The 15290-nt window shown below is 41.2% G+C and overlaps 1 protein-coding gene across 1 annotated transcript in view; it reads right to left on the bottom strand.

Annotated features, from left to right (window-relative positions):
* LOC107392963 (contactin-associated protein-like 4) overlaps positions 1–15290 on the bottom strand; it is a 107815-nt gene that overhangs the window by 29646 nt on the left and 62879 nt on the right. Inside the window, exons 10-14 of the mRNA XM_015971065.3 lie at positions 12518–12677; positions 6614–6720; positions 3560–3679; positions 3256–3456; positions 2341–2503 (exon numbers count right to left, since the gene is read on the bottom strand). Coding sequence (XP_015826551.3) covers positions 2341–2503; positions 3256–3456; positions 3560–3679; positions 6614–6720; positions 12518–12677 — 751 coding nt within the window. The remainder of the gene's footprint in view (positions 1–2340; positions 2504–3255; positions 3457–3559; positions 3680–6613; positions 6721–12517; positions 12678–15290) is intronic.

The raw sequence follows: 15290 nt of genomic DNA, 5'->3' as shown, positions 1-15290 counted from the left end.
GTTGAATCTGATGAGTTATTGACACGAGGAGAATGAATGAGTTATCGACGGCAGGAGACAGTCTGTGCACTTAACGTTTAGGATTCAGGCTGAAAGATGATAGAAAGAAGACTCTTTTGGTATGCTGGATAGAGTAGGAAACTGAGTCCTAACGCACATCTGGAGCAGGAGTGACGAAGCGTGCTCGACTCTGAATAAAAGGAATTAAATGTAAGATTGGAAAGAGAATGTTTAAACGTCTCGGGATTTGTTGCAGGTGTAAAATAACTTAATTTATATCTAATTAAGGACCCGTAATGGGCTAGACACACGGGAGACGATCCGCGGCAGCGGCCAGCGGCAAAGCCGTCTACACGTTCTGTTCCATGGCGAAATTGAAACTTCCGTTGTTTTGTTTGGCTGTTGGAGGGAATTAAGGTTATTTAAGCAGTTCAGAGTTAATAAAGTGGTAGATATGATGTTTTACAAGGTGCTGCTAGAGTTATGTGAAATCTTACTTCTGATTTTACTATATAAAACATAATAATAATCAATTTCACCTTCGTGTTTGCTCAGAGATGTATGGAGCATCCTGTCCGCTCATTGGTCAGAGAATGTAACCTCCGCTGATTGGTCCTCGTCCGAGCGACAGCGATGAAAAGTTGAAAATTTTTCAACTTTCTGTGATCGCGTCGCTGGGTCGTCCGTGCACGACACGTGCACGAGCGCAAAATTTCACGCGCACGTTCTTTGCGTTTCGCTTAGTAGGAGGGAGACCCGCGATTATCGCTTTGTCGTGCATGTCTCTTTGAAAATGAATGGAGGAAAGGCGATGTCGCTTCCCGTGTGTCGAGCCCATAAGACAGCCAGAAGACTGTCATTGATTCTACAAAGTCGGTAATTTAAGAAGATGTCTGTTAAAAAACACATTTTGTGATATTTTCAGCATCTTATTGTACGAGTGCTTCAAAAACCATACACGGCTTTTCCTGTTATTTTTTCCTTAAAGTGGCCAAAAACAATTCCACTTTTTTAACCATCTTTTTACGGTATTACACATGCAAACTCCAGTTAATAGTATTTTATAGCACACTTTCCAAAACCTGCAAAGATGTAGTTCTATAAATTCATGGGAATTTTTTTGCACACAAAGTATTCCAAAAAAGGAGAAATCATCGTTCTGTTGAGTCATCTTTCTTTAACGCTTAGCTTGAATGACTTAAAACATTTGGAATGATAAATAGTTTTTTTATGATTCCTCTTTTATTCCTTAGAGTTTATGTTCAAGTGAAATATAAATTATTTTTGTAAACAGTGAGGCCTCCGCACACCGAGTTATGGTCATGGGGATCCACAGGGTTCAGTATTCAGTACAATGCTTTTCTCACAAGCGCAGCTGTCTTCAGTGAACGCAAATTCGACTCATTGTTAAAACTGAGCAGAGCAAAAACATCAAACAGCAATGTTACTAACAAAAATGCTTCATCTTGAGCTTTTGTGTCTAATGAGATAAATTGTGAACAAGGAGTAATTTTAACTATTCAGAAACAAACCACCAGATTAAAATTAGAAAATTCTCATTTTTTATCTATTTGAACATATTGTGAGTATCCTCTAAATTAACCAAAAAGCAATCAAAAACTATCTTTGCATTTTAAAAAAAAACATCCTCTCCTTTAATTATTTTAGGGTTTTTTCCCAGTTAAAGTAACAATAGATAGGTGTTTTTTTTTTTTACTTTGAGCTAGAGCTTTAACATTGATCTCAGTGATTGTTGGGTTGGAAACTTGACTAGTTTCATATTTGACACCACTCTGCAGCCCTCTACTGACCAAAAAACGCACTAGATAGTTTTGTGGAGTGGTTTTCTAGGGGGTGCTCTTTACCTGATCTACAGTTTTTAGCTATAATGCTAGCAATTAGCATTTTCAGTTCATCGATCATCAATAAAAAGCACAAGAAGAAGAAAAAAAATAAATTTGCTTTTGATGTTGGCATCATGACAGAGCCTGGAAGTAAATGCAGAGAATAATGTCTTTAGAGGCTAAACAAAGAGCTAAAACCAGAGTAAACATCTGCAAAACATCAGCTTGCCCAGCGCTATTTCGAGGGAGCTAAAGGAGGATTCAAAATTCACGGACTGATGATGACCTGGCTTTGTTGCTACTGGACTTGTAAGTAATAATATTTTTGTCCAATAGTGTGAATTATTTTACTTTGTGGTTTATTTTAGTATTAGCTGCTTCATGTTAGTATCAGCTCATTGCTAGTGCTAGCCACAGCAGGGTTGTTAACAATGTTGTTAATAAGATAATGGGACTAAAATCTATCCAGTGGTTAAATAGAGCATCCAAGAGTTACCATTGGTCATAGTCAGCATCACAGTTGCAGTAGAAACTGGAGTCCAGACAGTTGTCCTGCAGACCACATGCACACTGGCGGCTGCCGGGCAGAGCTCCTCCCCAGTGGTTCTGGATCTGACCCGAGCCTGGACCGCCCACCCACCAGCTAAACGGAGCACCATCTTAAACACAGACATAACACACATGCAAACAACAAAAGCAGTTATTTCTGCGACAACAGAACTGTATGCAGGGTAAGAGAGGCGTGTGGCGGGAATGTGAAGCAATGAGAACTTGACTGATTACTGGCCGAAAAAGGTGCAGTACACACGGTACGCTTGATAGAAGTTCAGGTAACCAAGAGTCCATATAAAAAAATGTAATATCAATTAAAACTTGAACATTTTTGGGGGAGCCCATCATCCTTTGGGGGGAGCCAGGCTCCTCCTAGCTTCCCCGTAATTGGAACCCTGCTTATACCTCACTCTTTGCCCCAAATATCTGTCATTCCCGAGTAGAGCTAAAATAATTACCATGGTTTGCTTTATTTGAGTGACTTAATTTTGTCCAAGTCATTTTTTTTAAACAAAAGCTAATAAAAAGATGCAACACCAATGCAACCGATGATTGGCTAACCTATTAACTGCACCTAAGGCTGAGCTAATACACAACTGAATTGTTTTAATTAGTAACCTGTTTGACTAAATCAGCACTTTGCATTATTCTGTCCTGGTTTCAGATATAGATCCCACAGATGGAGAAAAGCTTGCTTAGCAAAGAAGTTGCCTCCAGCCGTTCCAGTGACATTTCCTCTCCGACAAACACACTCAGCAGAAAAGCTGAACAATACAATTACCCCCAAATATCTCAGCTTCCTATGCCAGCTCAATACATTAAACATAAAATGTCAATGAGCCTTTTCCCCAGACCTTACCCAGAGTGTTGAAGAGGCGGGACCTCCTGCAGTGGAAGGACAACTCCTGCTCACAATAATCTGACTGAACAATGACAGCTGCTAGCTGCTCCTCCTCAGAAGAATAGTCAAAGTGGGCAGAGAGTTGGTTTCTGTCAGCAGAGGCCTGAACACTCGTCAGTTCCGTGTTATTGTGTTGGATCACAACCCACGTCTTGTCCTCTGGGGTAGAAGAGAGAGGGGGATGGACAAAGAAAAAATAGCAAACTCAAACTGAAGAAGATGGTGTGCAAGCGTCGAATGAAAAAGGATGTCTGTGTTTCACCTGTCATGTTACAGTAAACGAGCTGAGGTTTGATTGGTCCGCTCCCGTCCACATCTACGTAATAGTGTCCTGAGGCGTTGCCTTTGTGTTTGTACATCTCACAGTTCTGTTCGTATTTAGCTGTGGAAGAAAACATGACAGAATGTTAGCTGCCATTTCAGATTCAGTCCAGGCCACACCCTCCTGTATCTAATCTAAACAATCCCCCCCGCACAAACGTGGCTAACGACTCCAACTACTCCTCGGGGGTAGGAAAGGGGGTTATTCATAGGTAGTTTCAGCTTGTTAAGCAAAAGCACACAGCTACAGTTTATAAGTCCAAAATGTGGGCTTTACACAAGCCTTTTAGCTTGTTTACAAAGATGTTACCGACCTGTAAGCAACGTGGTTTAAACACAAGGAACGTTATCTTTACTCTTCCATAGCCAAGAACGAATGCCCTTAAATGAAGTCGTTTACAGAGCAATTGCAAATTGCACCAAAGAGGTCCAGTTGCCGCCATTTGGACCTCTTTGGACTACCATGACCTGGATGAAGAAATAGTACAAACCCGATCTGTGCATTTTATTTTTTTTTTTGACAAATACAAATCAAATACTCATAAATGAAAAAGACCGGCATGCCTTCAGGTTTTGTAATCTTCCATCTCAGCTACTTCATAAAAAACAGAATTTCTAAAAGTCGTTTGTCCAGCGAAATAGAACCACGAGTAAATTTCTATTCTATAAAAAACAAAACTTTATTGATATTGTATTGAAACTTTTTTTTAATCTTGAACAGTCCCGACTAGTTAAATATATTCTTAACAAAATCTACATTTCTGAATGACTGCTGATGTTTTTGGTGATTTAAAAAAAGACACCAACTTCATTTACCAACTTAACATAAAATTAAGATTTAAAATGAAATAAAAAACACTGTTTTAATCACTTGGAAATCCTTGGTACTTTAGTCTTTAAGTCAAGAGGAAAAAGAAAAGTTAAGACTTGTTTGATGCCTTCTCTTTGAAGAGAGAGAAAAGTGTTACTTTCATCTACAGCAGGATGCAATCCCCTTGTTCCTTCTTCAGCAGTCCCCTGTGGATGGAGTGACACTTTCGTTCTACATTATGTTTCACTGAGCAAGCTACTTTTGTTAAGAAGCATTTCACATTGAGACCAAACTTCAGTCTCCATAAGTCTGCAGGTAATGCATTACTCTTAGTAAAACAGATTACTTTTAAAGAATTGCTTGCAGAAATAAAGTTTTCTTTTGTGGCCTCCATCGCCACAAACCACATAACCTGGTTTGTAACTGTTGGTTGACTTTGTCTGGGTGTATTTCAGATCAGGTCTGGTGACCTTTCCGGCCAGCTCTTCATCCCGCAGTTGCTCTAGCTGCTCGTATATGCTTTCTTGCCCTTTGAGAAATGCCAAAAGACCGTCAAATCGTTTATCTGGAACCACAACGTTGTCAGCTGCATAGATTAGCCACTCTTTTTTAAGCACTTCTGGAAGCTTACTTTCTATGGACTTAGTTACAAGAGGGTTTCTGATGGCACCTGCGTTCCAACGGTCTTTCAAGTCTTGGAGTGCTTTCTCTACAGTTTGAATTCATTCCACAATTTTCCTTGGCTGATGACCTTTAACTGCTGGCAATCTTTGCAATTCTTCCACTGTTTCAATAGCAACAGATGCTTCATTTCCAAACCGGTTCGCTAAGACACAAAAGATGTCTTCCGTAGTATTGTACATGGTGAGATGAAGTTCTCAATGCTGTTCAGTAATTGGACCTTTTTCACCTCTTTGGACCCAGTTGGTTCTCCTTGTCGCTGTAGAGCTTCACCAATCCTTTTTCCACCTATGGAAATCACATTTGTTTCCAGAGAATTTGGGAAGAGATGTTGGTTTTAATTTTATAACTGGGACAAGATAATTAGGCATTGCATTTGTCAGACTTTGTTTCTCAGTATGATCTTTTGTTATTGTTTGGATGAAATCTGCTTTTCTTGAAACCAGTCTAGGGATGTGGAGTTCAGTCGTTTGGAAATGACTCTGCAGGTCCTTCTGCTCACAATGCTAGTTGGATCCATTTCCCTACTGTGTTTTATGCCAAGCTAAAGCTAAAGGAGCACGGCCGGGTCAGGAGAATGACTGAGCTGGTCCTACCAAAGACGTTTAAAAACTGGGACCCAATGCCTGTCTGCTTGACACTCAGTTTTAAGGGGTTGGATTGGGGGGATTGAACCACTAAATAGTTCCAGAGTGCGGCCGTGTCTGCAGCTCACTGCTCCCCTCGAGGATGGGTCAACATTTACCACACACCATTGTGTGTGTGACACCTGATGGGACTTTAATCTTTATTATTTAAATGTAAAATAAAATAAATTAAATAAATATTCATACAATACAATAACATTTTAGCATGACAAGTTATTTTTTCCCTGTAGAGTTGCACACAACTCAACTTTTCCTGCTCAGTCTCTCTCCCTCTTTCACACACATGCATGCACACACACACACGCACACGCACACACACACACACACACGCACGCACGCACGCACACACACACTCACACACACTCACGTTGCATCAGTCCCTCTCCTCCCTATGCACAGACACACTGAATCAATAAAAGATTACGTGTGGAAGAAACTGGTTGGAATCAACTCAAACCCGTAAGATTTAGCAAATATTCAGACTTTCTAGCTGCTTTTCTTTGCTCTCTAACATATTGAGACTTTCAGATGAAGCATCTTTTCCTTTCAGTTGCAGTTCCAGGCACAACATTAGTCTGCTGTATCCCAGTTAAGAACTTAAGTTTGTATTTCCTGTCATATTAGATGTAATGTTTAAGAAATAAATGTGCTCTAAATAAAAGGACTTTGGTTCATCTCTTGAGAGGATGACAAAATGAACAGCTGACAGCTGGTATAAGTTTAAAAAGACATTTTTAAACATTCCTATGTCTGTTATTTCTGAAAGATTAATTTAAAAGTATTTTTTCCCCTTTGGCTTTAACATCAGCTGATGTAAAATGTTCAAGGAAGAATTTATTGATTTTCTTGTACTCACTGCTGTGGCAGGTCGCTCCTCTGTAGCCGCTGTTGGAGCAGTTACAGTGGAACGTGCTCCAAGACTGAGTGCATCTACCTCCATGTTCACAGTGGCTGGGGGAACACCTGAGAGACAGGAAGTAAAGAGGAGAGGAACACTAGCTCTCTGTAAAATGGTCTTGAAAAAGATATTTATAAATTAACAATGAACAAAGTTTTCAGATGAGGAGAAAACTGAAGGATAATGTTTTGAAACTAAGTTTCTACAGTTTGTGCTTTACACACATGTTTTATTCCCTCTAAAGAGGGTTTTATTTGGTACTGATTGACATTTTGTACATGCAAATATATATTTTTAGTAACTCAAACAAAAAAAAAAGCATGAAAAATAGATTACAGGTCTTGGCCACTTGGAGGAAGAGAGGGGGGGAGCTGTCAACTGACCACTACCTGGTTGTGGGTTGGCTTCGATGCCTGTCGGACCTGGCAGGCCTAAACGTGTTGTGAGGGTCTACTGCGAATGTCCAGCAGTCTCCTGTCAGAAGAAGTTTCAATTCCCACCTCCCACAGGCTGCTGCCCCCACGACCCGACCCCGGACAAGCGGCCGGAAATGAGTATGTATGAATACAGTAATAAATGAAAGGTGCATTACATCATAGCTGCATAGCAGCCTAAGCAGAGAGGCTCAAACTTCCCTCTCCCCAGCCACTTGGGCCAGCTCTTCCGAGGGAATCCCAAGGCTTTCCCTGGCCAGCCAAGAGACATAGTCCCTCCAGCATGTCCTGGGTCTCCTTTGGGTCTCCTCCCAGTTGGACGTGCCCGGAAAACCTCACCAGGGAGGTGTCCACAAGGCCTCCTACCAGATGTCCGAGCCACCTAAACTGGCTCCTCTTGATGTGGAGGAGCTCTCGATTATGTGCTTTTGGTTTCTTTTGAAAAACTTGTTATTGACCTCAAAGATGTTAACTGACGTCTATATTTATGGCCCTTACACAATAGCTACACTCAGCCTGGATCAGGTTGGGATTGTTCTCATTCAGGTAGTCTTGGATTTTCCCACGCACAACTGGACGTCTTTTCAGCCCTCTTCCCAAAGAGGTCTGCCTGGAGTCGAACCGGGCTGACACACCCACTGCCGGCTGATTGGCTGGCTCAAAATCACACCTACCATTAGGCTGAGCCTCCCATTGGCAGATCAGCCCACAGGGACAGCATCAATCTGGATGCTGTGGTGTTATGCCCCCTCGACATCTTACCCTCATCTTTGTTTAAAAGTGCTTTTCAGTCCATCGGTCCCAGCGTGCTCTCCATAATTAATGCTTCTCTGGTTTCTGGTCAGGTCCCTGCTTACTTTAAAAATGCTGTAATCCATTCGCTTCTTAAAAAAACGAGTCTCAACCCCTCTCTCCATAGCAGCTTCAGACCCATCTCTAAACTTCTGTTCATCTCCAAGATCTTGGAAAAGGTTGTGACTAAACAACTCACAGCTGCTCTTGATGAACATAACATCTATGATAGCTTCCAGTCAGGTTTTCGTAGAGCTCATTCTACTGAAACAGCTCTTCTTAGGGTCTCTAATGACCTTCTGACTCACAGTGATGCAGGGGACTGTTCTGTTCTGGTCCTGCTGGACCTGACTGCAGCCTTTGACACTGTTGACCATCACCTGCTACTGGAGAGGCTGAGAGACTGGGTAGGCCTATCAGGATCTGCTCTGGAGTGGTTCTCCTCTTATCTCTCTGAGCGCTCCTTTTTTGTGGCCGTCTCCAAGTTTAGGTCCTCCACCACCTCCCTTACCCATGGTGTCCCACAAGGTTCTGTGCTGGGGCCTCTACTCTTCCTCCTCAATCTGCTTCCTCTTCAGCACATCCTGAGCTCCTTTAAAGGAATCTCATACCATCTTTATGCAGATGACATCCAACTGTACATCTCCTTTAAGCCCCATGAGATGTCTAAGCTGCAGCTGTTGCACACCTGCTTAGACTATCAAAACCTGGATGGCTGGGAGCTTTCTACAGCTGAATGAAGATAAGACTGAGATCCTCATCTGTGCCCCAGACAAGACTCTCTTGGTCAGCTTGCTTCCCACACCAAACCTTCTGTCAGGAATCTTGGCGTGATCTTTGACCCAGCTCTCACCCTGGATTCTCATGTCAGTTCTCTTGTTCGCTCTTCCTTCTTCTAGGAACAGGAACATTGCTAAGCTGAGTCCCACTCTGTCCCGCTCTGAACTTGAGACAGTTCTCCACACCTTCATCTCCTCACGCTTAGACTACTGTAACTCTCTTTTCACGTGTCTGAGCAGAACCTCCCTGAACCGTCTACAGGTGGTTCAGAACGCCTGTGCTCGGCTTCTGACCAAGTCACACACACACACACACACACACACACACACACACACACACACACACACACACACACACACACACACACACACACACACACACACACACACACACACACACACACACACACACACACACACACACACACACAAAGTGCACAGCAAAGAAGGATGCAAAATCAGAGTCAGAGAGTCTCCAAAAGTAAGATGCTCAGGCCGCTTTTGTATGACAATGAATACACCGCAGACTTCTCTGCGTTCTTTTGCCCCGCCCACGTTCTCGGAGTTGTGCTCATAATATCACAGACCACAGACCGCCCATGTGCACAATCATGTCTGCATTCCTAAGGCAGTGTGGAACGAATGTGGCCAGGCTGGGGCGGGCGGAGCGGAGTGGATTGGAGCTGATAGTGTGTAAGTGGCATTAGAGACCCAATCAGATTTATCCATTTAAAATCCCTTAAAATCTGTTTTTTAGGGAGAGCCACCACATTCAAAATCCTACAGACATGTGACCAAAACAACAGACAACTGGTTTTAACTGCTGCACAGACTCCTGTGTTGTTTTGATACCAGAGAAAATTGAATATTGGAGGCTGAAATATCCGAGAGTCCGCTGCAAGTTTATTAAAGATTGCAACGAATGAAACTGCAGTGTTAGTGTCAATAAACTCCAAGTGCTCGGCTGATGGTTGGGCGTTTTTACTTCAGTGCATAATTGCATAGTTTTCTGTTGTTTTTCTTTTTGTAATAATTTGCAGGAAAAATTTGCAGAAGAAAACACAGAAATCATTTCAAACCAACAGCCATTAATGTATTGATTACCAACAGCATTAATCATAAACACACATTTCCTTTTCACCCATTGAAAACAACGCTTCACTTCCATAAAAATCCTTTAAAGAGTTCATGTGCGCTTGTGAGAGGAGATTATCTGAGTGCACAAACTGTCCTTTCAGTTTAACAGCTTGTGCTGCTTCACATGAAAAACATCTTGACCTGGAGGAGAATTTCACACTCGCACACCCGACAGAGATTGTTGCACCGAACTGCTCTCTGTGAATAAAAAACTCAGGCTTTTCATTCATGACTTGCTGTAAGTTGTTTTCTGCCCTGTGGTGGAAGTCCAGAACGGTTCGGCAACCGGCTGAAGCAGATAACAGCTCTCAGAGATCTCCATGAGGAAAACGTTATTCCTCAGTGAACAAAATAATTCCTGAACACTTGGCTCTGAGAAAAGCTGCTCCTCTCTTAAGGGCAGCTGTCGATACATGAACGTACGTCCCTTGGCTCATAAATCTCAACAAACATGCCAGAAGCAAGGGCTGATTGATTGTTGCTGTTGTTGATGATAATGATAGGGCACTGTTCAGGAAATTGGATTTGAATATGAGCCTGTGGGCATGGAGAGTTACAGGTTACTTAATGCAACATGTTTACAAGCAGGCATTAGCAATCACTGCAGCAGTAAACGAACTCCAACCCATCGAGAACACCAAGCTGGGAAACCATACTATTTTTGCTCTTGGGAGTGAAACTATAACCACACTCTCACACACACACTTTAGCCTCAGGCAACATTTACCAGCACTAACTTTGCTTTAGGAAAAATGTTCAAACTCCAGCCCAAAGTCGTGAAGGTGTGAGAACCCACACCCATGCTAAAAGTTAACTTTCAATAAGATGAGGGATGCAACAAGACTGAAGTTTTCTTTGTGAGACCCGTTCCCTCTGCTGTTACAATCAGCCCATCAACTCAGAACAAAGAAACAAAATCTACGCAGCACTTTAGTCATTTTCTCTTCAGGGGCGCCTCCAGAAAATTTTGATAGGGGTGGCCAGATGGGGCCAAATACATTTTGGGGTGGCCCACCAAATTGGTCCTTGTGGTAACTCTGGGAGAGTTTGGCCTGTGGCGATGTACTGCATTGCTCCTTTATTTGTTTTTATTTTAAAAAAGACAGTATAAATCCAAAACATTTAACTCAAATTTTACAAACATTTCAGATAAATAAATTTCAGTTACTTCAAATTTTATTTTGAAATGTATCTTTTTAGGTTAATTCACCTGTTGCTGTGTTCATAAAAATCTATGGAGATAAAAACTTTTTAAAAATGGTAAAAGGCAGAAACATATGTAATTTTTTATTCTGATTGTTTCTTTACTCACTAACTGTATTATTTTTAATTTCATTTTACAACTATGTCTTGAATAAACCAGATCAATTTATGGTTTGACTAAACATTAATATGATTTATTAACACTGGGGGGGCAATTTTCTAGGGGTGACCATGGCCCCTCCAGGCCACCCCTTGGGGGCACCTTTGTTTCTTTTCACATTTCATTGAAATTTCATCAGCGGAAAACACACCAAATCTCCCAAAAGTGAAAAAAGATGAATAATCATTTTCAGTTTCTGTTGTGTGGCTAACACTGATGGTCACTGCACAAACAGAAAAAGGGGATTTGAAAGAGCAAAATTAAAAAGAAGGAGGATGTCGAGTTCATGAGACTGAAAGAGCAAAAACAAACCTGCAAATGTTTTACATGCATTGGAAATGTGTTGTTAGGAGTACAACACCTTCATCAGGCAAACAATTTAAAACATACAAAAACTTTCATGAACAGGAAATGGTTAAAAGTGTTATTAAAAAAGAAGAAGAGTGATTAAACCTATGCTAGTGCAAAATAATATGAGTCTAAGGGTTTGTTTCAGTCTAACCTTCCTTCCACCATTAGACTGTTTTTTTCACTGTAAAACTCTTACATATTGCACCTTTAATGCTAAGTTATACACTTTAGTGCATTTTTAGTGTTGTCTTCTGTCAGTCTTCTGACAGAAGACAACACATTTTCCAATTCTGAAATCTCTCCACTGGTTGCCCGTGCAGTTCAGGATAAACTTCAAAATTATGCTTCTCACTTACAAATCCTTGAACCATCAAGCTCCTCCATATCTGTGTGAACTTGTCCATTACTACAACCCGCCGCGTGCTCTCAGGTCTGAAGATAAGCTCCTCCTAGCTGTTCCGAATGCACATTTAAAAAGCCGTGGAGAAAAGGCTTTCTCTCTCTGTGCACCGAAGCTGTGGAACGCATTACCACTGCTAGTGAGGCAAGCACCAACAGCTAGCATTTTTAAATCACGCTTGAAAACTCACTACTTCAACCTAGCTTATACCACATAATTATGAACCTCACTTACATCTGCACTGTTTAAAAATGGACTCCATAATTATCGACTTCCGTACTATTGAGGTTCTTTTTTAAAATGTTTTTTCTAATTTTTATTCACCCTGTGTCTTATAGATTTTTAGCTGTTATTTTTGGGAATTTTGTTGTATTTCCTTTTTATCTTTTATCTGTGTTCGACATGTTTGTATAACGCCGGTTTAATTAACTAACATTTTTAGTGTACAGCGCCTTGTTTGGTTGTAATGCCTTGTGAATGCGCTTTATAAATAAAATTGGATTGGATTGCATTTTATTCAGCGTGATTTCCCCTCAAAGCCCCACTATTGATTATTGACTGATTTTATTTTGAAAATGCCCTGGTGACACAAGTTACCCCACTGACCTGTCAATGATGCCACACATATCAATCTGCAGGTTACTGTAGTTTCCCAGCAGTCTCCTCTGCACTTTAATCAGGTCGACAGGTTGGCCGTTCAGAGACACGAGGCGCAAACATCCCTGGAACCCTCGGAACGGATTCCTGCACTTCTGATCAGGACAACCTGGGGACAGAAACCCCGCCAGTGATTGCATTCTCCTCCATGTGGCATTCCCTGAATGGAATCATTTGCTGACACAGAATTACACTTCAGGTGAATTATTTTTATTTTCTACCAGAAAAATCTAAAATCAGAGCATTAAGTAGCTCAGGTGGTTGAGTGAGCGCCAAATGGTTAGAGGCTGAAAGTCTCCTTCAGAGCTGGCTGGGTCTGATCCCTGGCTTGTGGTTCTTCACCGCATCTTATTTCTTTCAGCTTGGGATTGGTTTTCTCTCCTCACAGCTAATAAAGATCACTTCAAAGCACACATAGCCCACCTCCATCTCTTGTGCTGAACTTGTATGAACCGGTACTTCATCACCCACATAAAAACAGTTTCTGTATTCATCAGTGAATGTATTCCTACTCATCATGCATCCGGAAACTAGAAAAAAATAGAAAAGGTTAAAAGGTCAGCTGCAGTGAGGCAATGCAGAAAGGAGTTCCATAATAAAGAACCAGGCGTGCGGTAATACATGAAACATTTGGAAATCAAAAATCTTTTTGTTCATGCAAATGAGTAAAAGTTCTATCATTTTCCTGCCAAGCAAAGCTTTTAATACATTTGTTAACAGTGCAGCTTCTACTCAAGTTCAAACTCTAGATAATATCTCATTCACAAGTTGCCACAGACCAGATCTGATAGTTTTACACAGATGCAACATAGTAGGAGCAGTTTTTTTAGTGGTTAGATCCATTAGGGCTTAATCCTGTAGACTAAAACAGGTATAAATGAGTTATCTTTGTTGCATTCTTCCTGTTTCTTTCATCGTTGGATCTTATGCATTAAGCCTGGACCGCACTGTGCATGTTTTTCTCTCCAGTGTGACCGGCTGAGTGCCAGCTCGTTGAACACTCTCACGAGCAAAGTCATCCTTCAACAATTTTCTAACAGTGTCAGAAAATATACGACAAACGACCGATGGTATCTTCTACAGGTATTTGTATTTTGCCTCAAAATTGCTCCAGTACATTCTCCCTTCTTAGAATATCTCCCAATGATGTATTATAGATCATAAAAACACTCTCTTCAACTAATGCCGCTGGTCCCGATGGTACAGAGAATTGGTTTATTAAGTTGGATTCTGATGTTCTTGCATATCTTGTCTCAGTTCTTTTTAATTTGTCATTTGACACCTCCTATGTTCCAAAGGAGTAGAAATGCACTAAGATGTGTTTTTATTTAAGGGGGTGGTTCATGCAAAGCAAATGACTACAGACCAATGACAATAATTACTGTGGTTGTGAAAATACTTGAAAGGTTAATATTCAATCAGTTATTGAGTTATATTGAAGAAAACAATTTATTATCTCATTATTAATCAGGATTCGAAAACACTTTTCTACCACTACTGCTCTGTTGAAGCTCAGTGATGGCACACACACACACACACACACACACACACACACACACACACACACACTATATGTGTGTGTGTATATATATATATATATGTATGTATGTATGTATGTATGTATGTATGTATATACATATATGAGAGAAAAGAACTATGAACTAGTTGTTTTTGGAACAGTGAACTTAGTTTCAAATTTTTTAAATTATGAAACTAGTTTGTTTTAAAATGTATGAACTGAACTTTGAAGTATTCGTTTTTTAAACGAACTTTCCCAACATTGCATTCAGGTGTAATTAAAGCTAGAAATTATGGATAATTAGGGGCGTGTCCTGTTGCTTGACAGGCAGCAGATGAGCCATCAGCGCTGACTTGCCCCACTGCTTGCACCAGGTAAGGCCTCAGCCTCACATTAAGTGTTACAGCCTTGAAGGCAGACGGTTGCCGAATCACCAAACCACGGTTTTCCGGCTAAAAGCACCCACCAATCTCCATTAGACTCGGTTAGCTCAGTTTGCTCGTAGCTACATCGACTCAGAGTTTGTTGGGTGTCAATCGTTTATCCCCACCCTCACAGCAACACTCTCAGCTCCATTTTGTATTTTCCGGGAGAGACGAGATGTGTGACACGGCCAAGATGGCGGTGGTGGGAACTGCCTAATGGGCTTCAATTTGGCTCTTCAGAGACCTACAAGTGATGGCACGGAGGGTTCCTCCATAATATAAGCAGTCACTGGTCCTGTTAGAGAGACGTGGTGCAGTTTGACTCACTGAAATCTGTGGCCGAAGCGTGTGCCACCTCTCTAAGAGTCCTCACAGCGAGACATGAAGACGGTGGGTGTCTTATTATTTACCCAACAGTGAAAGCAGAAGCCAAAAGATGCAACAATTCTCGCACTTAAATGAACAAATGTCAACCTGTAGCTTAGAAGAAAGGATGGGACCAAGAAAATTTTGTTTCTGTTTGGATTAAAGTGTTTTTTATAGCTAAATGTGCCCCTTTGCCTTTTTCAAAGATACATAAAACCTGCTGGTCGACATACATTTAAACTTTTACACAAATTTGATTTGATTTGAGAAACAGCTCACCAAATAACCATGAATACATTTCCCTTTCTACAGCGTAACAAGCTGATTTCGTTTGCTTCTCGTTATTCTAGCTCGCAGCAGCGGCGGAGCACATTTTGTAAATAAACAGCTCGTCTCATTCGTCAGAGAGACA

The sequence above is a fragment of the Nothobranchius furzeri genome, chromosome 8 (assembly GCF_043380555.1).
Source record: "Nothobranchius furzeri strain GRZ-AD chromosome 8, NfurGRZ-RIMD1, whole genome shotgun sequence".
Classification (NCBI taxonomy): domain Eukaryota; kingdom Metazoa; phylum Chordata; class Actinopteri; order Cyprinodontiformes; family Nothobranchiidae; genus Nothobranchius; species Nothobranchius furzeri.
This window is presented reverse-complemented; position numbering and strand designations above follow the sequence as displayed.